General features: G+C 40.5%; 1 protein-coding gene and 1 non-coding gene across 5 annotated transcripts in view; both read left to right on the forward strand.

Moving 5' to 3' along the window:
* The first annotated feature begins 10815 nt into the window (after positions 1–10815).
* The window catches only part of EDEM3 (ER degradation enhancing alpha-mannosidase like protein 3), a 63683-nt gene continuing 48402 nt past the window's right edge, over positions 10816–26096 (forward strand). For 3 of the 4 annotated variants that reach the window (XM_036342436.1, XM_036342437.1, XM_036342438.1), the window contains exons 1-2: positions 10816–10976; positions 15547–15592. In XM_036342436.1, coding sequence (XP_036198329.1) covers positions 10816–10976; positions 15547–15592 — 207 coding nt within the window. Of the gene's footprint in view, positions 10977–11043; positions 11718–15546; positions 15593–26096 lie in introns of those variants that run through there. The other variant, XM_036342440.1, reaches the window with a different exon arrangement.
* LOC118673827 lies at positions 16655–16787 on the forward strand. Its single transcript, XR_004973498.1, has one exon. It is a non-coding gene; the product is annotated as a U11 spliceosomal RNA (small nuclear RNA).

Raw genomic sequence — 26096 nt, forward strand, 5'->3', positions numbered from 1 at the left:
CATCCATGAATCCACTTCACCCTAAATATAATGATTGTGTTTCTATCGTATGCAGGCACTCTAGTGGGTGCTGGACAAACAGAGGTGAACATAGCGGGTGTGATCGCTACACCTCAAATTTGCTGGGTGAACGTGGCGAGGGAGAGCGCAAAAAGGTATTTACTTCCTTGCCTGGCATGAACCTTGTCTATAATCTCAGCTTTAATTCTACCTACACCAACAGCTTCAGACAAGAGCGGAAGGAACACTGGAGAAATCAAGTCCAGGGGAGATGGGACACTCAGTGTGGCATAAACTTCACCACTCCTCTCCTACTTCCATACCAAGCATCCAGTGGGCAGGAACCATTCCCAGAGCGGCTCCCGCACAACTTCTGTTTAGGGCCAATAATCAGATTGGAACTGGAGGTGAGTGGAGGTGAGTGAAAAACTTCAGCGTAGTTTTTCTTAGATTATATGTTTATGTGGTATGGCTGGGATGGGACTGATGGAGGTCTTGAGAGGAGACAACTAAACCTGTATGCCAGTGTCTGTAGTTGCCATGTTAATAATTGTCAAGAACTAGAAAACAACCCATATGTCTTGTGGTACATCCATATGATAGATTACTACTCAACAATAAAAAGGAATGCTCTGCTGACATATAGGGTAACATGGATGAGTCTCAAAATAATTAGACAGAATGGAAAAGGCCAGACCAAAAAAAAGGATGCCTACTATATGCTTCCTTTTATATGACATTCTGGGAAAGGACAAATTTAGAGATAAAAAGAGATCATCAGTTGCCTGCAGCTGGAGGTCAGTAAGTTGGGGAGACTGATTGTGGAGTGGCATGTAAGGGAATTTGGGGGGGTGAACTGTTCTAGATCTTGATTATGGTGATTGCTCTGTGACTATATGCATTTGTTAACACATAACTGTATCCTGAAAAGGGATTCTTTGGGTGCATTTACTCCTGTCTTTAGGCCTGTATAGAATTGAGAGTGATACAAAGCCAAAAGGGAAAAGCCACTAGAAATGGTCACCAAGGTAAAATTGGTTCCCTAAAATAACCATTTGATGAGTACTGTTCTGCAGGGCTCTGCTGCTCCTTTGAAGTTCTGATCTGGACTCAAATCTTCCCCAGAATTTCGATGATGATGCCTTGGCATCTGCCAGACCATCTTGCTGGCATTGTCTTCCCAAGGTGGAGAGCCAGGCACACACGAGGGCATGGCAAGTGCTGGCAGACTGCCCCGTGGGGGGTGAGGAACTCCTAGGCTCTACTTCCAGTCATGTGCTACTGAGGAAACCCCCAGGAGGTCTATGAAAGACAACTTCATTTACTTAAGGCCATTACCGCTTGCTTGACATGCAGAAATCACATTAAGAAATCACAAATACGAGAGAGATCACACTCATTAAAGCACAACATGACATGCGGGGGGGGGGGGGGGGGGGGGGGGGAGGACACAACATCTGGTTATATGAACTCTGAAAAGCCTAACTTTACAAGTTTTCTTCTGAATATCCTTTGATGTATAAGCCTTTTATTTTTTTGATTCTTTAAAAAATAGTGGTTTCCAGATCAAAACCACAGATAGAAACTTTCTCTAGGTGGGTAAAAATCACCTGAAAATTGCTAGACTCTGTTAAAGGGGATGAGATTAAACACATGGACACAAAGCATTTTATTTTATTTTTAAATATTTTTTTTAAATATATTTTTATTGCTTTCAGAGAAGAAGGGAGAGAGAGAGATGGAAACATCAATGATGAGAGAGAATCACTGACCGGCTGCCTCCTGCACGCCCCCTACTGAGGATCGAGCCTGCAACCTGGGCATGTGCTCTTGACTGGAATCAAACCTGGAACCCTTCAGTCCGCAGTCCGACGCTATATCCACTGAGCCAAACTGGCTAGGGTGACACAAAGCATTTTATATAAATCTCTGTGAACAAGACAATCTCATAATTACTCTTTAAAATTTAGTAAACCCATAAAAATTGGAGAGACACTCCTTTAAATGAAATATTTTTCATTCTTAGTTATATAACCATTATCATAAAAGCAATAACTTTGTTCCACTTAATTAAAACAGATACTGATGCCCCAACTGGGAATCACACTGTGACCTCCTGGTGCATGGGCTGACACTTAACCACTGAGCGATATAGGTCAGGCAAAACCACTTGTGTTTGACTAGTATACAGTCACACTTCCTTGGGTGACCTGTCTCTTAATTTCCCTGCTTTCTCACCAAAACCTAATATTAAGTAAGTTGAATAACTTGGCAAACCATTAAGTTTGTTTTTAAAACTTCTAAAAGACTCCACCTGTCCAAAAGTGGACCAGTAAATAACAACCCTGTGTACTTTTAATCATATTTAATTTTTTTAAAATTCCAGGAGCAACTGCAATTACTAGTGTTACAGCCTTTACTGTTTACTAGCTGTGTCTTTTATCAACAGGAGATTTAAATACTCTCAAGGGAAGTTGTCTTGCAGTATTTCCAGTAACGCATTATTCCCATGCATCTTATACAGAGGAGAAAGGGAAAGGAAAGTCCTAAAGATAAGCTGGCAAAACCTCTGCAACTGTAAAATTTACTCAAGGCTCAGACAAAAAGGATTTTTTAAAAACACCTCTCTATGGAGATCCTATTATTTGTTGATAGTACTTAGGGATTTGATAAACTATACATGATAAGCAAAATTAAAAGTAAAATGGGACAAATTTTTCACAGTTAACCAATTTTATAGTGTGTCCCAAAATAAAAGGGCTTGACATTATCGTCACTATCATTTGTACTGTGTTCAAACTTTTTGACTATCTCTTTAAAAGAATCAGATTCTAATATCTGTTGCCCTTTGATTTCAATCCCTTCAATTTGATAAGCATTACCAAGTACCAATTATGGCCCAGGAGCAGGGACAATGAAGACCACGGCTTTGCATATGTGCCAGCAAAGTCGTGGAGGCCATTTACCCGATGTGCTATTCCATACATAACCCTATACTGTAAACTTTATGAATCAATTAAAAATTTACAATTTTTAATTATAAACCTGTGTTTTCTATCAAAATTACTTCTTGTGTGAATTTTGGGACACCCTATAGGACTCCAGGAACATAGATAAAAGTCACATTTGCGTCTTCACTGTTAAGTATATATAACCACGATTGTAAAAACACCAAAGCAAGCCTTTGGCATAGAATGCCAAGTGTCTCCTAATATTTGCCTCCTCTGCTCCTTTCTAGTTATAGAATCTCCTGGGTTTGAACTGGGCATGTGTCTGCCCAGTTAGAGGCTAAAAATCTCAGCCTTCCTTGTAGCTAAGTGTGACCAATTGATTAACTCTTTTCCAATGAGAAGTGAGCATTGGATGTGATGTGTGGACCTTCCTGGTCACATCCTTTAAAAAAAAATATATATATATATATATATATATATATATATATATATATATATATATATATATATAATTGATTTTAGAGAGGAAGGGAAAGAGAGAGAGAGAGAGAGAAACATCAATGATGAGAATCATCGATTGGCTGCCTTCTGCAGGCCCCTACTGAGGATCGAGCCCACAACCCAGGCATGTGCCCTTGACCAGAATCAAACCTGGGACCCTTCAGTCCTATCCACTGAGTCAAACCGGCTAGGGCTGGTCACATCCTTTATAAAGGAAACTGCTTGCCCTCTTCTCTCTTCCTTCCAGACTAGCTGAAAGGTTTATGTGATGCTGGTGAAGCAGCTTCTACGATAGTGATGCCGACCAGTGGACAGCATAGCAACCTGAGCTCCTGGATGACTTTGTGGAATAGAATTGCCTACCAGCCCTGAAACACCCACCGTTTCTGAATATTATCTGGGAGAGAAACAACTTTCTTTCTTGTATAAATTATTATATTTGGGATTTCTTTCTTGTAGCACCTGGGCTCATACCATAACTAATAAAAGGGTTTGGCATTATCATCACTGTCATTTGTACTGTGTTCAAACTTTTTGACTATCTCTTTAAAAGATATAGGAACTTCAGTTTTTAAGTTAGCAGGAAGGCTTATATGACTACTTGCTTAGGGGGATTGTTAGCATTAAACGATACAATACAGTGTTTTTGAAACCTTTGTAAACTTAAAAAGGTTTCAAACAACAAATTATTATGTTAATAGCAAGCTAACACAGCGGTTCTCAACCTGTGGGTCGCGACCCCTTTGGTGGTCAAATGACCCTTTCACAGGGGTCGCCTAAGACCATCCTGCATATCAGATATTTACATTACAATTCATAACAGTAGCAACATTACAGTTATGAAGTAGCAACAAAAATAATCTTATGGTTGGGTCACAACATGAGGAACTGTATTTATTTTTATTTTTTTTTATTTTTTATATTTTATTGATTTTTTACAGAGAGGAAGGGAGAGAGATAGAGAGTCAGAAACATCGATGAGAGAGAAACATCGATCAGCTGCCTCCTGCACATCTCCCACTGGGGATGTGCCCGCAACCCAGGCACATGCCCTTGACCGGAATCGAACCTGGGACCCCTCAGTCCGCAAGCCGACGCTCTATCCACTGAGCCAAACCGGTTTCGGCAGGAACTGTATTTAAAGGGCCAGAAGGTTGAGAACCACTAAGCTAACAATCCATGATAGCAGTGGGGTTAATGGTTTTTCTGCAAACATTTTAGCCATCTAATGCGGCCCACCTCTCAGATAACACAACCCAGTGGACATTTTCATGCTTCCAGAATAATTGGTTTTCCAGGCATTATAATATAGCAGAAGGAGGGGTACTGAACTACGCAGAGACATTATCTTTTTGACTACTTCATGGAAGTGGCAGCCTACTTTATTGTGTATGAAGTTAGCTCCAGTTACCTGGGAGACTGACGTAGTTCACCACTTAACAGACTTTATAAAGTGGCCTCATTGGTGCTGTCTAATTTAATGTTTCATGCTTTAATGTAAAAGCAAATCTAATGAATCCTTCTATTGCCGTATCATTTATACTTCAACTCCTCTCAAATTGTTTATTGGATTGATGATCCTGGCAACATTTGCTGAGTATTCACTGCCTACAGAACCCACCATGAGGGAATTTGCAAATAAAATAAAGACCTTTGTGTCCTTATCTCATTTGAACTTCCTGCAGCCTGGGATACTATTGGCCACTCCCTCCTGACACTTGCTCTTCCTTTGATTTCTGTGACTCTTTTCTCTGGTTTGCTTCCAAACTTTCTGATCTTCTTTCCTTTGATATTCTTCCACTTCTTAAAAGTTGGAGATCCCCCGTGTTCCTTCCTGAACCTTCTCTTTTCACCCTTCATTATTAGACTTTTTGGAGTCACGAACCCCTTGGAGATTATAATGAAATACACTCTGGGGGTGGGGCGGGGGCTTGTTGCATGCTATTTTAGGATTACATGAACATCCTGAAGCAACTAGTGACCCCCTCTGGGTCCTTATCCCTCAGGTTAAGAACTACTGTTCCATGACTTTTAACTACCTCCTATCCAGAATCTCTCTCTCTCTCTCTCTCTCTCTCTCTCTCTCTCTCTCTCCCCCCCTCAGATATATCCAGTTGCTTATTGTATTCCTTCACTTAGATGTCAAACATGAACCTTAAACTCAAACTCACCACGTCCCAGCTGAACTCATCATATAGCTTCCTCTCCCCAACTGCTCTTCATCCTGTGGTTTCTACTTTGGTGAGTGGCGTCACCATCCAATAAACGGCTCAAGTTATAAAGAAGATTCAGGGCCGCATGTGAAATCAAGGCCCTGGGGGCTGTGGAAGAGCTGCCTTCACCCAAGAATCTTAATCTCAGCCGTGACTGTCTACCCCATAATATTATGAGAGTATTAATAGCTACTCTTTATTGAGTTCCTTCAAATCGTGCTAGATATTTTACACACATCATCTTATCATCGTGACAGCACATTAACAAAATGTAAGCTTTTCAGGGGAATCTTTTCTATCCGTGGTTGGTTGAATCCCGGATGTGGAACCCACAGATATGGAGGGCTCACTGTATTCTTATTCCTGTTTACAAATGAGAGGACGAAGGCACAAAGACATTTAGTAATTTGCTTAAGAAAATATAGCTAATAAGTAGCAGAACTGGCTCAGAGCCATTGTTCCTGGCCACCTACACTACCTGTGCTACCTGTGCGGAATGATGTTGAATGATGCTGCCTTCAAACCTGTGTGTCCCAACTGAAATGTCAAGTAAAAACTATGGTGGTAGTGCAAATGGGGATGTAGGCACTAGCTTGTGACGAGCCATGGACTTGCCCTTTTTCTCCTGATACGTAAAGTACATGGCTGCTAAGTGAGACACTCAGCCACATGTGCGAGCTTAACATTAAATACGACTTGCCTGTGAGAGCTGGTGCAGGAGTCACTGAGAGAAGTGGAATAAGAGTCTGAGGTTAGCCCTGACCGGTTTGGCTCAGTGGATGGAGAGTGTCTGCCTGCAGACTGAGGGGTCCCGGGTTCGATTCCAGTCAGGGGCATGTACCTTGGTTGCGGGCACGTCCCCGGTGGGGGGTGTGTGGGAGGCGGCCGATCGATGTTTCTAACTCTCTATCCCTCTCCCTTCCTCTCTGTAAAAAAATCAATAAGATATATTTGCAAAAAAAAAAAAAGAGTCTGAGGTTGAAGTGATTTTGAAGATCGTTCATCAGTGATGCTCATCCTTGGCTGCACATTAGAATCACCTGGGAATCTTTTTAAAATCCTGATTTCTGGGCCTCATCCTCCGGAAATTCTGTTTCTTCGTTATGGGGTGGGGCCACAACATTAGTAACAAAGAAACAGAATTTCCGGAGGATGAGGCCCACAAATCAGGATTTTTAAAAAGATTCCCAGTTGATTCTAATGTGCAGCCAAGGTTGACAACCACTGTCTTTCTTACATCTTGATTGACAGGTAGAAAAAGCCCCGGAAACGTCATTGGGGGCAATAAATCATCCACATTTCCTAGTCTCTTTCTTGGAATGTGGAGAAGTCAGGCGGACAGCCCAGCATGGAGTCAGTCCACAACACTCCCTGAGTACCTTTTCTGTGAAGCACTCTTTCCAGGGTCTTAAAGTCTCTGGTTGTGAACGTAGAGTGCGTACTGTCCTTGTTAGTGTTTGCAAGATTGGGTTCTCAAGAAGAAAAGTGTTCTGTGAATGCCACACACACTATCAGAGAATGGGAACAGTGATTTGAAGAATGCCAAAAGCACCACTCCCAAATGCCACACTAGAGTTTTAGGAGTATTTAGATCCGTCATATTAAATAATTCAGTCATTTAGGGACAACTGCTGCTGTCCAGCCAGTGTCACACAGCTGGTCCCAGCCTCCTGGGACTATATCTGAGCCATGAGAGCCTAACCAGGACTCCTCCCTTTCCCTAACTCCTGATCCATCCCGGCAAGTAAATAGAACACCAGGTGAGCACACCTATTTACATAAGTCACAAGGCTGTGCAAACAAACCCTTAACTGGTTAAAGGGCGTCTTATTTCTTGTCACTTTGAATGGGCGTTACACATCCAAAATCTTGTCCATATTCTTTAAAAACCCTTCTTCTCTTGTATGCTTCCCACTAGTGTTTCTCCCCCCAGGACAATAGGCCAAGGTCTCTCCTGTTTAACTCCTATGTCATTTTCGTCATTAAAATAACATGTGTGGGTTTTAAAATGATGAATGTAAATTTTCCCCAGTGTCCATAAACTGCCAATTAACTGAGAGATTCTGTTATTTCCATTAAAGGGTTAAAATGGGTTCCCTTTTGAAATGCACTGTGTGAACATATTTTTCTTTCACTTCCAGGGGCTCCACCTGGGATATGATAAAAGTTCCAATGCTTTTTAGGCTCCAAATTGGACTCAATTTTGGCTAGAAATTGAATTTCAGCCAGAAAGAAAAAGGTGCTTATTATTTAGCAAGTTAACAAAGAACATATTTTAGGCTCTCATTATACACTTTTAAAGTGCAGAGTTCATTTGAAAACAAACAAATAAGCCAAGGGAGGAAAAATAACCCAGAGAATTCTACACATTAAAAGTCAGTACTGAAGGTCACTGACTATTTTTCTGTTTTCTTTGTTCTTAGTTTTCAAATACTGGGCGATGGGTGTTGACCTTTAACTCACCGTGTTCTCTGTGCCAGGGCCAAGAACAATCCACAGGTATTATTTATTTAGCTAACTTCATCCTTAAAGCTGCCAAAGCGGATCCAGGATGGGGCGAATATAGGGTTGCAGGTCCATAAAAAGGATAAAATCAAATATTGTTCAGAAGTGACCTCATGTGTTTTCACAGCCTCCATGTAAGTAGATAAAAGGACTACAGTGGGGCCTTGGACTTAGGAGTTTAATTCGTTCCGAGACCGAGCTCATGAAGGAGCTTGTTAACTCAAATTACTCTGTCGACTCAAAGCAAAAAATCCACGGAGAGACAGCTGGTATCTCAAAAAACTCGTTAGTCGGGACACTCGTAAGTCAAGGCCCCACTGTATAGTACTCCTACTTTCTAGATAAAGAAACTGAAGGAATAAGGAAACAAGTATATCCAACAGTTTTTGAGCATCTGTAACAGGAGAGGCATAGTCCTGAGGTTTTGAACACACATATACACTGACGTCAATATTCTCTGAGCAGTCATAATATAGTGGACATGGCTGACTGTGAAAGGCACAATAATAAAACACAGAACGCAGTGGAAGAAGAGGGGAGAGGATAATGTATAATGATCAGAAGGTTTGGGGAGGGTCTCAGATGGAATCTGAGACTTCATGGGTGGTGAGGGTTCTACAGACAAAGATGGTGGGATACATGAGGGGATAGTAAGAACAAAGACAGAGAGAGTATATAACATAGGAAGTTCATGAGAATCTGGTTATTTATCATGTAGGCTTTGAGGGCAGGGCAGGGTAGCAGGGAGACGAAGTGTTCAGAGGGTTTACAGATGTCCTTGAATGCCAACTCTGGTAGCAATGTACAGAAAAGTAGGTTGGCAGGAAAGTAATTCAGGAGGGCATTGCAATGGTTCAGGAAAGAGGTAATGGAGCCTGGAACTGAGCAGAAGTAGGAGTAGAAAGATAGTGATAGCAGAAGGAGAACCTATATAATTTGGCAACTGATTGGGCACGAATGGTCCTCATGCATTAATCTGAACCAGTGAACATCTGACATTTGTCCCTTGGGCCAGCCAAAAGGGAATTTCTACTAGGTAGCTGGAAATGTGTGTCTTGAGATCAGTGAGATCAGGCAGCTATTGACTGAGAAATCAGCCACAGGGAAATGGTTGAATTCATCTGAGTGGAAGAAATCATCATGAAACAGAGTATAAAGAGAAAAAAGAAAAAAAAAGACAGAAAGGAAACCTTAACGTACAGGGAAGAGACGCAGTGAAGGAAGAGGAGTCACTGGTGTCCCCTGAATGGTCAGTCTGAGAGGGAGGTGCATGATGCAAGGTGATCGAAATCAAGGAAGAAACATTTCCAGACAGAGAGCTGAATGCTGCCGAGGGGATGAGTAAGCCATTTCCTGTGGCCTTGGCGATCACATCCAAGCTCCTAACCGCTGCACCTACCCACTAGAATTATCACACAAGAATAACAATGTGGTTTTTCAAAAGGAACCCTAGGCTCACTTTACCCGTGGTTAACCTGGGACAACGTCATCAAAAATAAATTGCAAGTTCCAACCTCCTGCATTAAACTTTGTCTGCAACTCACACCATTCTCCTTACAGTGAGCTTTTTAGATAACTGTTGTTAATCAAGTCTGAGGCCTCAGGTGCTCTCCTTCACGCTCCTGGTATTAGGCAGTGGTTACATGCAAGGGGTTCCAGAGTCATAAGGGTGGTTGGACTCTTACCTAACCCAGCAGGGTGACAAAGGCTTGTTCCCTAACTAACTTCTCTAGCCTGAGTTTTCTCTTGCAAATTGGTTGGGAAGAGTGCATGAGAGAGTGCCAGTAAAACTCGCAGCATACTGGTGCTTTCGAAGGCTCAAGTCATTATTGCTCTTAGTATTTTGCAACCTCCCTGAGGACAGAGGATTACTCCAGCCAGCACTGTTCCCTAAAGAGTGTGGCACCGAGCGAGGGACATGTGAGCCTCATTCTGCCGGCCTTCAGGGAAACGTCGTTCGCGGCAAGAGGGCTAAAGAGCTGGCCAGCTGCCAGGAGGAAGGGCTGGCTCCACCGAGGGAGGGCTGGCCACTGGGAGCCCCGAAAGCGGGATCCGAGGAACCGCCCGGGACCCTCCGAGGACTACAAGTCCCAGGGTGCCCCGCGCCCACCCGGAGTGGAAACTCCGCAGGTGGAGTCGGGTTGCGGGACCGCCGGGGAGGAAGCAGTGCATGCTGGGACCGGTAGTCTTCAGGTCGCAAGTTCACGGGTCGGAGGCGGGCCCAAGCGACAGATTCGCTCCTTAGTCCCGCCTTTTGTCCACGTCTCACTTCTCCGGGCCAATGCTGTCTCCTATCCTCGGAGCCAGCCCCTCTCCGCGCCGGTCCCCATTGGTCCTGGGGCTCGACGTCTGGAGCCCTACCCGGAAGTAGCGCCGGGGGAGGTGGTTTCCTAGACTACGACACCGGAAAGCTGGGGGAGGCGCTCAGGCTGCCGAGGGCGGAGGGCGGAGGGCGGTGGCAGTGGTGGCAGCGCTGGCGCCGGAGACCGGCTCGGCGGCTTCGCGAAACAGCTCGGCGACGGCGGCCGCTCGCTGGACTCCGCATCCCGCCCTCGGCACGGCTCGCAGCCCCCTGGCCACGCGCGTCCCGCAATGTGTCCCACGGCCCGGGCGTAGCCGCTGCGCGTGCGCGGAACCGCGGGGCCATGAGCGAAGCCGGAGGCGACCGGGGCTGTGGGTCCCCGGCCCCCCAGCGAGCGCCATGGAGCCTGGTGGCGACGACGGCCGCGCTCTGCCTGGTGACCGCCACGTCCATGTGGACGGCGGGGGCCGCGCCCATGACCAGGGAGGAGAAACAGAAGCTCGGGTAAGGGTGCTTGGCAGGTGGGTGGGTTTCCTCGTGGGGCTGACTCCGGGCCAGGTGCCTGTCATTGCGACCCGGCGTGCAGCGGCCTCTCCGGCCGCGATGGGATGTCTGCGGCCTGGCGGGAGCCCTAGCGGGGTGGACAGGTTCCGGGAAAGTGGGGGCCGCCGCCCGCCTGGTGACCTCCGGGGGCCGTCGGGGCGTCGCCGTGGCCGTCGGGGACAGTGCCGGCTCCGGGAGGCCCGCGCGGTGGGTCAGCGCGGCTGCCGTGTCCGTGGCCCGCGTCGCCGCGCGGGGAGAGTCCTGCGGTGGCTTTTCCTGGAAGATGCGATTAGGCGCCGCGCACGAGTGCGCTCCCGCTGGCCGCGGAGACGTGGCCGATCTCCCAGGAGTTAAGGAAATAATGTTTACACCTGTTACGGCGAAAGGTGCCGCTCGTTGGAACGTGAACTTCACCCGTTTCACCATTTCTTGCGCCCCATTTTCATAAGAGGACACTCATTCGATGGTGTTTTCAAAAGCCCCGATGAAGTAATACCCGTTCACTTCACTCAGATTCGTTTGATCAGTCTTGAAAGTGGCATAAAATGATCAGGTACTCTAATGATCAGCATTTAGTTCGGAGTCAGTATTCCTAATACACTTTAGGTCCCACAGATGAATGAGGAACAACAACAACAACGAAAAGAGCCAAGAACAATAGGAAATGGGCAAAGGGCTTGAAGAGTTAATTTCACGCAAAAGGTCAGTAAACATGAAAAGGAGCTCAACCTCATCAGTGGGAGAGGTGCACCTTGAAGCAAGGAGGCAGCTGCTTCTTATCCTTAGGTTAGCAAATGCGCAACATATGGAGAGAGCCTTGGCTCGCCGAGGTGTGAGGAATGAACCTTGATGGGAGCGACGTTGCTGTCGCTCCTGGAATTTAAATCGTATGCGCCCCGATTCATTGATCCCACCTCCAGGAGTCTATCCCGCAGAAGCAAAAGATCTGTCAACGTTGAGATAATTGTGCAGACGTGTGCATTTTACAAAATTGTTCCTTGGAGCATCCATACTATGGAATAATATTCAGACATTAAGGAGGAGGCAGATCATGGGAAGGCTATCCAGGATGGATGTATTCCCAAGATTTTTTTTTTTTTTTTTAAAGCAAGTTGTAGAAAAATAGGTATAGTTAGTACCATCCCATGTTGTTGTGTTATTTTTTTAAAGAAAAGAAGTTGTCTAAGCTCAGAAAAACATGGGAAGCTTATTACCCTTCGGGCTTAGAAGGTGAGGTGAAACCATCAGGTTTTATTTTATATACTTTCTTATTGTTTATGTTGTTGCCAGAGTCTTGTGGTTTTTTTTTAAGTATGTTTTTATTGATATTTTAGAGAGAGAGGAAGGGAAAGGGAGAGAGATAGAGAAACATCCATGGGCTGCTTCCTGCAGGCCCCCTACCGAGGATGGAGCCTACACCCCTGGTGTCCTTTTGGTGAATGGGGAGAAGCTCAACCAACTGCGCCACACTGGCTGGGCAAGAGTCTTGTATTTTTATTTTTTAAAATATATTTTTATTAATTTCAGAAAGGAAGGGAAAGGGAGAGAGAGAAACATCAATGATGAGAGAGGACCATTGATCGGCTGCCTCATGCACGCCCCCTACCGGGGATTGAGCCCAGAACCTGGGCATGTGCCCTTGACGGGAATGGAACCCAGGACCCTTCAGTCCACAGGCAGATGCTCTATCCACTGAGTCAAACTGGCTAGGGCAAGAGTCTTGTATTTTTAAATAAAATAGCAATGAAAGAGCGTGATGGGAAAAAAGAGAAAATATCAGCTATGAAAAAGAAATTACCAGTAAATTAATAAGTACCTTAAATTTTTTCTTTATGAATTGAATGTATCATCGATAACTGTTTTACTGAAAAATCCTACTCTGTCCCAGGCACTTTACATGCTATCTTTATGATCCTCCCTGTTTCTTAAAGAGGTGGATGTGATTCCCATTTTGCAGATTTGGAAACAGACTCAGGTTGATTTGTTCAAAGTCACTAAGCTACAGATAGTGGAGCCAGTATTCAAACCCAGGTCTGTATGGCCTCAGAGCCCATGCTCTCTCCACTATCCTGCAGTTCCGAAGACTTAGAAAAAGAAGCTTCAAGCATCTTATTTGACCACCACTCCCCATTCTCCCTTTTTTATTAAAAACTTCTAATTGAAGAATAGTCATTTTTCACCAACGTTAATTCTTAACTGGAAAAGTCCAACCAATTCACATCAAATTTTGAGAACATTTATGCAAGTAAGTTACAGTAATTAGGCCTGTTGATTTAGATTTCCTTATTCTGGAGTAAGCGTAGAATGAGTCCAGAGCTATAAACCTCAAGTACACAATTACTTGACTGCTTTACCCTCTGGAAATTTTCAGGAAGATGAACTCTTGACTCATGAGGTTTATCTTGACTCATGAGATTTGTTTTTAAGCTCAAATATGATTTATGATAAGCAGAATGCCCTACCTCTTTTCCTCTCCTCCCAAACCAAACTAATGATAAATACTGGAATTGTCCCAAATAGTAAGCAATTACTCAGTCGCTTATAATGTATAGTTTTTGGAATATTTCACCTAGTCTTTCTGGAATAAGATGTTTTTTGCTTTTGTGTTTTAAATGTTGCAGCAGTTGTTAATATCACATTTTCATTAAAAGAAGTATAAAACAATATCTGTAGCATATTGGCAGGCAATGTGAATTAACTAGAAAAAGCTGACTTGTAGAAATTATTTTGAAATGAAAAGACATAATTTTTAAACTGTGAATTTGATTTCCAACACATTTTAATTCAATTTGTTGAATAGATATAAAAATTTAAAGAAATATTTTTTGTTTAATACAGTAATTATCCTACCATCTGTATTTAAATATGATTTTGTTAAGACTTCTGTGTTAAAGCATGAGAGACAGAGAGAGAGTTAACTGGACATCAAAAAGCTCCACTTTGAAGTCTGTGTTGTGGAATTTGCTGATCATGTGCTGTATAAATGTAAGGATTGGAAAAGAATGTCCTTGTATGCATTCATAATTCATATTCTTGAAAATTGAATGCTTGCAAAGTTGGATTAATGAGTTAAAGCTTGTGTTATCTGTAATACACATGGGTAGGCACTAACATTGACACAGGAATTTCTACTACTTGGCAATAATCTTATATTAATTTTATTTCAGGGGAAGGAAATAGAATTCCCATATTCCATTTATTGATATCATTGCTTGAAAGGGAAATTTTAATTTCTTATTTATTTGGTTTATTAGCTAATTTGAGAGACCCTATCACCTGCATATAATGAATGTCTAGAAGGATTCTGAGATAACTTGATACATATAAACACAAAGATTTAATGTTTTAGCAAAGTGATAAGATCTTGTTTTTAGTAGTCAGGTGTTTTTAAATAATTAATTTAAAAAGTTGTCAGGACTTACTTTATTCAGTTCACTAGTTTGAATGTACTTGATTTTGCTGGTCATTGTAGCCAGGATCTGGAAATTAGTCTGTTTCTGTCTGCTAGCTTTATTATTACCATTATTTCATCCATCCATGATTACAAATTTTAAACTGGCAAGTGCAATATAGCAAGAAGCAAAATAAAATTACACCCAGCCATTTTTTTTTTGGAACTTAGAAATAATATTAAGAGTTAATAAAATATTACTAAACTATTTTTCCCTTGCTAATTATTGAGATTTTAGCCATAATATTAACTTTCATAGTTTTTCCTATAGCTCTCAATCCCCCAAACTTGAGAGAATTTAATTGACAGACTGATTCCTTGGTCTCAACCTTGCAGATTTTAATTTAGTAAATCTGGTGTGGGGATCAGAAATCTCCATTTAACAATCAATTTGGGGATTTTGAGAAACAGCCCAAACACACAAATCTCTTTTTGAGGATTAGTTTTCTCATTTTAGAGGTGAATACTGTTTGACTTTTGACAGTTTTTTTTAAAAAAAAAGAGCTAAGAGTACACCATAAAATCATCAAATCTATCTTCATGAAAACATGACAAACATATTAATAAATATTTATTAAACTATGCATAATGATTTTATTCAGTTTAAGGGGTGAGGCAGAGGCTTGATAGAGTATTGTTATTTCATATCAATATATACACCATGCCTCTCTGTTGGTAGACTATATAGTGTAAGTAATAGTATTTCTTTTTGGGGTTCTCCAACAACATTCCCCCTTTCAAGATAGATGTTAGATAATTTTGTTAAGAGGTAATTGTTTTTCAGCAACACATTTCCTTCTCTGCATGGCATGTATCATTCATCAGTTTTCTTTGGAAAAATTATAAGATGAATTTTACATGAGTTGTTAGGAAGGAATACTAAAACTTTGGCCCCTCTCTGTGTGGTTCATGAAAGCTTGTCGACTAACATTGGTGTATTTCCTGACTCTGCTTATGTCCTCTTCCAAGTAAATGTTTTTTGTTTGTTTTTTGTTGGTATATGTTTATGAAGGAACATTTACTTTTTGGAAAACAATAAATAGAATATACTTTTTTCTATTTCTGCTCTTTTAAAATTAGGAATCAAGTACTGGAAATGTTTGATCATGCCTATGGCAACTATATGGTAAGTAGAAAGCTTATTTTTATATACCATTCATGTGAACAAATTACTTTGTGAGCATAGTCATGGGAATTTTGAAACCTGAATTAGTAGCACATTAAAAGAAAAAGTTTTTAAAAATAAGTACAAACGTAAGCTAACAGAGTATTCCTGGTAGTGGTTCTAGAGAACCAACTTATTGAATAGGTAAGAAGAAGTTGAATTACATTATGAAACTGTATATTTAAACAGTTTCCTTTGATGCTATCAATGATGTTTATTGAGTGCTTTTAATAGCTATGTATTGTGGACATAAACATGAATAAGATGTTATTTCTGGCCTTAAAGGAAATTATTTTTTTAAATAAATAAATAAATAACCTATTTTCAGTAATACTTGTATTCTCTGTCCAAATTATGTCCTCATGGTGGGCTTTGATTTGAATATATTTTGCTTTCTGGTACACTGACCATAATGTTTTAAAATGTCTTGGTGCTCACTTGAGATGAAATAGCAGTTTCAGTTTTTCAAGATGAAAAAGTTCTGGAGATCTTTTGCACAACAGAGCAAATTTTAGAGCTCAAAAGAAAATTGTATGTGTAATTTTGTAGAGTTCAATCAAGTTATTCTGAGAATTACTGCTTATGACCTTGTTTTTAAACTTTACAATGTCAGCAGATTTTCTTTTATGATAAGGCCTATAAAAATGTAGTTGGGAAAAGTTTGATAGAGAACTAACTTTAGTTCATTCTGCTTTTAAATATTTTTCATGGGATTCTATGAATCCATTTTTCATTATGTATTACTCAGATATCTTCATATAATAATATTATAACATCTAACTACATATACTTTTTTATTTTTGTATTTTTAAACATTTAATTTTTGTATTTTTAAATATGTATTATATTTGATGATCCTTGTTCCCTTTTATATTGTATATTTTTAAGAGTACATATTGAGTTCTTAATAAATAATTGTAGAATATGATGTTGATGAAGTTTTGTATACTCATTAAATTCATTTCTTAAGATCTTAGTCATTTCCTTAACATTTTTTACAAAATTATTTATTTAAAAAACACACAACGGTGCTCCTGTTAGAGTGGCACACATAGGGCAGCTTGATTGCTCTACATGTGAAATTGACATCAAGAGATTTTGGAAGCATAATATTTTGGTATCTGGGCAGCTGGTGATTATTGGTCCTGGAAACCTGTGTGTGGAGGGGGAGCGGGGGATAATTTATCCCTGGTTAATTCAGTTTGGGTGAAGCATAATTTTTTTTTTTTATTAAATCTTTATTGTTCAGATTATTACATTTGTTCCTCTTTTTTTCCCCCCATAACTCCCCTCCTTCCAGTTCCCACCACACCCTCCGCCGTCACTCCCCACCCACTGTCCTCATCCATAGGTGCACGATTATTGTCCAGTCTCTTCCCGCATCTCCCACACCCCTTTCTCCCCCAAGAATAGTCAGTCCATTCCCTTTCTATGTCCCTGATTCTATTATAATCACCAGTTCATTCTGTTCATCAGATTATTTAGTCACTTGATTCTTAGATTCACTTGTTGATAGATGCATATTTGTTGTTCATAATTTGTATCTTTACCTTTTTCTTCTTCTTCCTCTTCTTAAAGGATACCTTTCAGCATTTCATATAATACTGGCTTGGTGTTGATGAACTCCTTTAACTTTTCCTTATCTGTGAAGCTCTTTATCTGACCTTCAATTCTGAATGATAGCTTTGCTGGATAAAGTAATCTTGGTTGTAGGTTCTTGGTATTCATCACTTTGAATATTTCTTGCCACTCCCTTCTGGCCTGCAAAGTTTCTGTTGAGAAATCAGCTGACAGTCGTATGGGTATTCCCTTGTAGTAACTGAGTTTCTTTCTCTTGCTGCTTTTAAGATTCTCTCTTTGTCTTTTGCTCTTGGCATTTTAATTACAATGTGTCTTGGTGTGGTCCTCTTTGGATTCCTTTTGTTTGGGGTTCTCTGCGCTTCCTGGACTTGTAAGTCTATTTCTTTCACCAGGTAGGGGAAGTTTTCTGTCATTATTTCTTCAAATAGGTTTTCAATATCTTGCTCTCTCTCATCTTCTGGCACCCCTATAATTCGGATGTTGGTGTGCTTGAAGCTGTCCCAGAGACTCCTTACACTATCTTCGTATTTTTGGATTCTTTTTTCATTTTGCTTTTCCGGTTGGGTGTTTTTTGCTTCTTCGCATTTCAAATCTTTGACTTGATTCTTGCGCTCCTCTGGTCTGCTGTTGGGAGTCTGTATAGTATCCTTTATTTCAGTCAGTGTATGCTTAATTTCTATTTGGTTCTTTATCATAACATCGAGGGTCTCATTAGATTTCTTGTAGATCTCATTAAGTTTATCGGTGGCTTCTAGACAGTTCTTGAGAGACCTTAAAAGTGTGGTTCTGGCCGAAACCGGTTTGGCTCAGTGGATAGAGCGTTGGCCTGCAGACTGAGGGGTCCCAGGTTCGATTCCGGTCAAGGGCATGTACCTGGGCTGCGGGCACATCCCCAGTGGGAGATGTGCAGGAGGCAGCTGATCGATGTTTCTCTCCCATCGATGTTTCTAACTCTCTATCTCTCTTCCTTCCTCTCTATAAAAAATCAATAAAATATATTTAAAAAAAAAAAAAGTGTGGTTCTGAACTCTGTATCTTCCATTGACAATTTTGTCCTGTTTCTTTGTCTCCACATTTTTTTTATGCTTTCTTGGTGCACCCCCTAGTGGTCTTTGTGCGCAGTCTTGTAGTTAAGCCTTGATTGTTGTAGTTAATACTGGGGGGATTTGACCTCCAGGCCAACTGGCTGTCTGGGCGAAGCATAATTTAACAAATCTAGGCTAATGGTTTTGAGGTGATAAGTGGATCCATGCTACACTCTCAAACCTTAGCCATCTCATAAATGCATACTTTTGGATCCAAAGTTAAGTAAAATGGCATATAGCTGCATCCATTCAATACATCTCACTATGAAGAGTATCCTCTCTTTATAAAGCACAGTATCTTTAATATCTTGTCACTTATTAGGTAAATAGTAGAAAGTTTTATAAGCATACTTTTCTTATTATAGAATGCACCTAATAAGTAGGTTTGTGACAGAGCAGGTATTGAGGGCAGCTATTGGACCCTAACTGGGTTTCTATTACAACTACCCACCTACAAGATATAAAGGAGAGGAATTTCAGCTCCAAAGACTGGGAACTACTGCAGTTAACATTCCCCTCCATTTTTCTGGTAGAGGCCCACCCATCTGCAGTCTGTGCAATACTTGTTTTTAAATGTTCAACTGTTTACAGCATGAGTGATTCTTACAGTGCGTCTGTGTTATGCTCACTCAATTTATTTGAGTTTTGTAACCCAAGATTTAGTCTAGAATTTACACTTCCCCTTTTCAGGTTCTCAACGAACATGAAACAGTCCTAAAATATTAAACAGAGAGCAGGAGCTCTGTGTTTGTTATTTGAAGTCAGTTGATATTTTTTTCCAGTTTTTACACCCAGAAGCACTACCAGCTTGCTGTAGAGAAAAAAGGAAGGGTTTTGGAGTGAGGTGGGTTTGAGTTCACATCTCTTCTCGGCTATTTAATAGCTTGGACCTACACAGATCATTTTAACCCTTCTGAGCAGTGTCTTTCTATGTAAAATGGGGATAATTGCAAAGGGTCTATTATAGAGTATAAGATTTTTGAAAACAAGTACCATTTTCTTTAATTTTTAATAAATTCATCTTTTATATGTTCCGTGTCTAGCATGATGCCTGGTATGTAAATGCTTATTACTTTTTTTTTTTTTAAAGAACTGACTTGAATTCTTGTGAAGATGCAATGAAATAGTGCTTAGTTTTTACATTTGGTTATTGTGATATATCTTTGCCTTTTAAATTCAAATATATCATTCAATAAACTTCACTAAAATACACGTTTATGGTGAATTTGGGATATATAAGTCTTTATATTTAATTTACTCTATAGTAGTCAGTTGCCTACTGTGCTAAAATATAAAAATGGCTGGCACATGGTGGGCTTTTAATACATGTTGAAAGCTTTGCATTTTCCACTCGTTCTTTTTAATATTACCCTCCAATCTAGTCTATAATTAGAGCAGTTCCTTTTTGCTTTCTTGGTTCCCAGGCAAACAGTGGTATTTTCCAAAGACAGGTACTAGAATATGATAAGAGCGAGAACTCTGGAAATGGAGCAGGACACCCTGACGTGGCTCTGCCACCTACCGGCTGGGCTCTGATCTGCCTGAGGCTGTTTCCTCATCGCTCTGAAATGGTTTGCTTGCCTCACGATGTTGTAAGGATTAAACAAGTTAATACAAGTGCTTAGAACTAGTGTCCGGCAAACAGGAAGCACTGTATAAATTTACTGCTGCTACCAACTGCTGCTGCTACTAAAACTACTACTTTCATTATTCATTCTCTGCCTGAGATTGAAATTGCCCTCCTAAAATTCCTCTAGGCTCTAACTCATAACTTGTTCCCTGGATTTACTTAGAACTTCCTTAGAACATATACATTATTTCCTGTTTAGGCATGTACCTTTTGAGGGTATTTTTTTCCTTTCCTTTTCTGTTAATACTGTTTTTCTGTAACTGTGCTCTGCCAGCTTTAGATAGATTACTACACCTCTGCTATCCCTTGGTGTTACTTCCGGGAATTTTCTGATTTTATCAGTTATGGGCATAAATATTCATATTATACCAGCTATGTTTGACAAATCTATAGCCCCCGTCAAACTGTAGTTTGTCCACAGTGAATTGCACAGCTGGCTTTCTCTTTTCCCCAAATAACATGAAATTTGATTATTTTGGCAGTTCTTGTGTACCCTTATTTAACCCCAGTCTACAGCCACTCTAGGGCTTCTGTTAGCATGTTTTCATTATTTGTGCTGAGGTCAGTTTGCAGATTAATTTAGTTGACAAAATGACATGTATTTAGGCCACCAAATGCAGAACCGTTTGGGACCTGTGCTCTGATCTGATCCTTGTCTTCCAGTATTTTTCCTGTCTAATGTAGACAACTCAGTTAAACTGTTATATGTTAAAACTGTACTTTGGTGGTGCTCTAAACATTGCAAGTAGACTAAAAGAGTTGGTAAGCACATTTTAATTGGTAGAATCATATCTAATAACTACTTCTATGCTTGATTTTGTGAGAGCACAGTTCAAAGAAACATCATCTTTTTTTATAGTTCAAACCAAAAGGAACTGTTTTAGAATGTAACTTCTTTATGGGTTTATGTGAGTTTTCTTAGAATCCCCCCCCCCCCAATTTAAAAAAAAAAATTTTATTTTCATTATGTTTTTATTGATTTTAGAGGAAGGGAGAAGGGGAGAAGAGGGGAAAGAAAGAGAGAGAGAGAAATATTGATGTGAAAGAGAAACATTTATTGATTTATTGGCTGCCTCTTGCTCACCTCCTACCAGGGATTGAGGATCGGACCTTGATTGGGAATTGAACCTGTGATCTTTTGGTGCAAGGGACAACACTCAACCAACTGAGTCACGTTGGCCAGGGCTCCCTAATTTAAAAATATATATTTTTTATTGTGATAAAATATACATAATAAAATTTACCATTTTAACGTGTACAGTTTGTGGCATTAAGTTCATTTGCATTATGCAACCATCAGTATCTCCAGAATTTTTTCATATTCCCCATTTGAAAATCTGCCTAATGTGTCTTTTTGATAGTTTGCTCATCAAAATGAGTAATTCTGTAAATAAGGTAGTCTAGAAGTGGTACTAATGACTTGGAGGAGGCAAGATAAAAATTATCACATATACAGGAGTGGGCAAAAATAGGTTAATAATACTTAATACAATAATTCATAAATAAGTAATAATACGAGAATAAACTTTCACATACAACTCTAAACCTACGTTTGCCCACCCTTGTATGTTTTGCAGATATTTTCTCCCAGTCTGTACTATTTTTTTGCCTTTTAATTTTTTCTTCATTTTTTTAAATCTTTATTGTTGAGAGTATTACAGATGTTGCTCTTTTTTCTCCCCATTGTCTCCCTCCACCTGGTTCCTGCCCCAGGCCTTCACCACTCTTATTGTCTGTGTCCGTAGATAATACATATATGCATACAAGTTCTTTGGTTAATCTCTTTCTGCCCCTTCTACCCTCTTCCCTCTGAGATTTGTTAGTCTATTCCATGTTTTCTTGCCTCTGGTTTTATTTTATTCACCAGTTTATTTTGTTCATTAGATTTCTTGTTCATTTCTTTTTATTTTTTAGAATTAATTTTTGATAGATATGTATTTATTTCCATTTTATTGTTTATATTTTTAATCTTTTTTTCTTCTTCTTTCTCTTAAAGAATACCCTTCAACATTTCATGTAATACTAGTTTGGGGGTGATGAACTCCTTTGGCTTTTTCTTGTCTGTGAAGATCTTTATCTGACCTTCAGTTCTAAATGATAGCTTTTCTGGGTAGAATAATCTTGGTTGTAGATCCTTGCTAGTCATTACTTTGAATATTTCTTGCCACTTCTTTCTGGCCTGCAGTTTCTGTTGAAAATTCAGTGCTCCCTTGTAGGTAACTAATTGCTTTTCTCTTGCTGCTTTGTCTTTTGCCCTTGGCATTTTAATTAAGATGTGTCTTGCTGTGGGCCTCTTTGAATTCCTCTTGTTTGGGACACTCTGTGATTCCTGGACTTATTTCTTTCACCAGGTAAGGGAAGTTTTCTATCATTATTTCTTCAACTAGGTTTTCAGTATCTTGCTGTCTCTCTCCTGCTGGCACCCACATAATGTAAATGTTGGTATACTTAAAGTTGTCCCAGAGGCTCCTTACATTATCTTCATATTTTTTTCTTTTTTTTCTTTTTGCTCTTCTAATTGGGTGTTTTTTTCTTCCTCATATTTCAGATTGTTAATTTGATTCTCAGAATCCTCTACTCTACTGTTGAATCCCTGTAAATTACTCTTTTTAAAACAATTTTTGTTGTTTTTTTACTTAGGAGTAGGATATTCTTTTTTTAAATATATTTTTATTGATTTCAGAGAGGAAGGGAGAGGGAGAGAGAAACATCAGTGATGAGAGAGAATCATTGACTGGCTGCCTCCTGCACGCCCCCTAATAAGGATCAAGCCCGCAACCCAGGCATATGCCCTTGGCCGGAATCGAACCTTCGATTCCTTCAGTCCGCAGGCCAAGACTCTATCCACTGAGCCAAGTCGGCTAGGGTCCCTGTAAATTATTCTTTATTTCAGTTAGTGTATAATTAATTTCTGACTGCTCCTTTTCCATGTCGGACATTCTCACTAAGACCCTTGAAAATCTCCCTAAGTCCCTTAGGCTTTCATGAAGATCCTTGAGTAGCCTTACAACCGTGTTTTGAACTCTGTATCTAGTAGTTTGCGCGTTTCCATTTCTTTCACTTGTGACATGTTTCTTTGTCTCCCCATTTTGGCTGCTTCCCTGTGATTGTTTCTATTAGGTAGAGCTACTATGTCTCCTTGAGTTGGAAGAATGGCCTTGTGTAGTAGGTGTCCTATAGGCCCAGAGACTCAGCCTCCCTAGTCACCTGAGCTGGGCACTCTGGGTGCACCCCTGTGTGGGCTGTGTGCACAGGCTTCTTGTAGTTGAACCTTGATTGCTATTGGCGTCAGTGGGAGGAATTGACTTACAGGCCAATTGGCTGTGACGACCAACTGCGATTACAGTGGGAGAACTGGTGTGCAGGAGACACCCCTATGGAGCAGGACTTGCTTCAGTGGGACTTTGGTGCTCACTGAGTCTTCCCCTTGAGTGTGTCACAGTGAATGTGTAGAGTTGTAATCTGGTATGGTCTGAAGTTGTCCACCAGGTGCACTGGCTCTATGGTCTGCAGGGAGGTGCAAAGTCAGCCACTGCCTGGGACCACCTGGCAGGAGCTACAGAGACATCTGTAGATGCCTGCTATTTGTATTGGTTTGGAAGTGCCCAGGCAAGGCCCAGCTGTGAAGCAAGACAGGCTGGTGCTAATGCTGTGTCTTGGCCTTGTATTGATAGGTTTGGGGCACGTTGACACCAGCTGCAGCTTTTTTTTTGAGAGATGTTAGCAAAGTCTAAGCCTGAGCTAGGACAGGCCCTTCATATGGAAAAGCTGCTGCAAATAACTTGGGTGGGACTGCAAATTGGATGGGGCGGGGCCTCAGGGAATATAAGGGCAGAGCGAACCGTGTGGGCCATGCTGATGGAAACTCAGATATGGCTCCCAGTCAGCCCTGTGACAGGGGAGGTCACAGCACAGGAATAGTGATTCCTGGGAGCACCCCTGTGTAGGAGAAAGCTGCCCCCGAGTTCCTGCCGATGCCAGACAAGTCAGTTCCTCCCTGTATGTGTCTGGGTCCTGCAAAACCCACCTGGTGCTGGAGCTCAGAGGGATTGAGTCTGAGTAAGTTCGTTTGCTGGCCTTTTAAAAGGAAAACCTGAGTCTCCAGTAGCCTCCGAGACTCTCAGCCACACTCCCCACTGGTTTTTACCACTCGCAGTTACAGGGGTTTCTCTTCCCAGCTCTGGAACCCTGGACTGTGGGGCTGGGATCCCTTGCTCCTCGCGGATGGCCTCTGCAGGGATGATCTCCCTCCCGATTAAATAAATGGCACATGTGGGCCTATTCTGTGCCTCAGCTCCTCCTACCGGTCTCAGTGTGCTTTCTTCACTTCTCTAGTTGTATGGCTTCCATTCAGCCAGCTTTCAGGCGGTTCTGAATGATGGTGGTGCTGTACTTCAGTCGTAATTTTGATGTGCTTGTGGGAGGCAGTGAGTACCGCATTTACCTGAGCCGCCATCTTCTAGCTTTTTCTAATTTTCCTAACTGTCTTTTGAAGTGCAAATGTTTTAAGTTGTAACCAAGTTCAATTTACCCTTTTTTCTTCTATGGTTTATGTCTTTTATATCCTACCTAAATAATATTTGCCTATCCCAGGGTCACAAAGATTTTCTTGTTTTCTTCTAGGTGTTTATAACTTTAGCTTGTTTCTTTAGATCTATTACCCATTTTAAGTTAATGTTTATATATGGTATGAGGTAAAGGTTGATTTATATGTATAGTTTTTCTGTGTGGATATCCAATTGTTCCAGCACAGTTTATTGAATAGAATACCCTTTCTCCACTGAATTACTTTGGCACCTGTGTAAAATCAGTTAACCTTAAATGCATGGGTCTCTTTCCAGATCCTTTATTTTTTCCCCCCCCATAGATCTAAATATTTATTTGTACACCAATTTCACAAATGTCTTGAGTGTGATATTAAGTCTTTTAGCTTTATTCTTTTTCAAATTTGTTTTAAATATTTTAGGTTCTTTGAATTTCCATGTTAATTTTAGAATTATATTATCAGTTTTACAAAAAAAAAAAAAAGCCTGTTGAGCCATTGACTGAGATTATGTTGACTCTAGATCAGTGGCTCTCAACCTTCGCTGCACATTAGAATCACCTGGGAATCTTTTTAAAATCCTGATTTCTGGGCCTCATCTTCCGGAAATTCTGTTTCTTTGTTACTAATGTTGTGGCCCACCCCATAACAAAGAAACAGAATTTCCGGAGGATGAGGCTCAGAAATCAGGATTTTAAAAAGATTCCCAGGTGATTCTAATGTGCAGCCAAGGTTGAGAACCACTGCTCTAGATCAATTTGGGGGGGATTGACTTAACAGTTTTCAGTCTTCCAATCCCATATGGTGTCTCTGTCCACTTAGATCTTAATTTTTGATTATTGGTCTTGCACATCTTGTGCTACATTAATTCATAAATATTTCATATTTTTGATGCTGTTGTAAATTGTATTTTTTCAAGTTTTAATTTCCAATATCCATTGATATTATACAGAAATACAAAAACGTTTTTGTCTATCAATCTTATATCCTGCAACCTTGCTTAACTCATGTATTATTTCTAGTAGCTTTTTGAGGTAGATTGCTTAGCATTTTCCACATGGTCAGTCATGTCATTTACAGAGACTTTTCCTTCTTTTCACTCTTTGTACCTTTTATTTCTTCTTATTGCAGTGGCTAGAACTTTTCACATTATGTTGAAACGCGTTGTGAGATCCTTGCCTTGCTCCTAATCTTAGGGATAAAACAGCTTCCTTTACTGTTAAGTGTAATGTTAGCTGTTGGTTTTCACAGATGCCTTATATTAGATTAAGTTCCTTTCTAGTTTGCTGAAAATTTGCATCATTACAGGGTATTGAATTTTCTCAAGTGCTTTTTCTATATCTATTGAGATAATCTTCCTAAAAAATCTGTTAGTAACGTTTATATTGTCATTTATTTCATATAACATTTCATGAGGTCGATTTATCATTGATCAAATTCAAATAAATGCAATCCTAAACGCCTGAAAAATGGTTTGCAAAGTGAATATAAATAGTGAATAGAAGGGAATAGGAAAATTTAACCTAGAAATGAAGAGAGAATTTGAAAAACTACAAATTATACAAATTCATTAATTAACATATTCTATCAGTGCATTATAGATGGTTTAATAAATATCATTAGTTT

Source organism: Myotis myotis, unplaced genomic scaffold (assembly GCF_014108235.1).
Source record: "Myotis myotis isolate mMyoMyo1 unplaced genomic scaffold, mMyoMyo1.p scaffold_m19_p_18, whole genome shotgun sequence".
NCBI classification, from domain to species: domain Eukaryota; kingdom Metazoa; phylum Chordata; class Mammalia; order Chiroptera; family Vespertilionidae; genus Myotis; species Myotis myotis.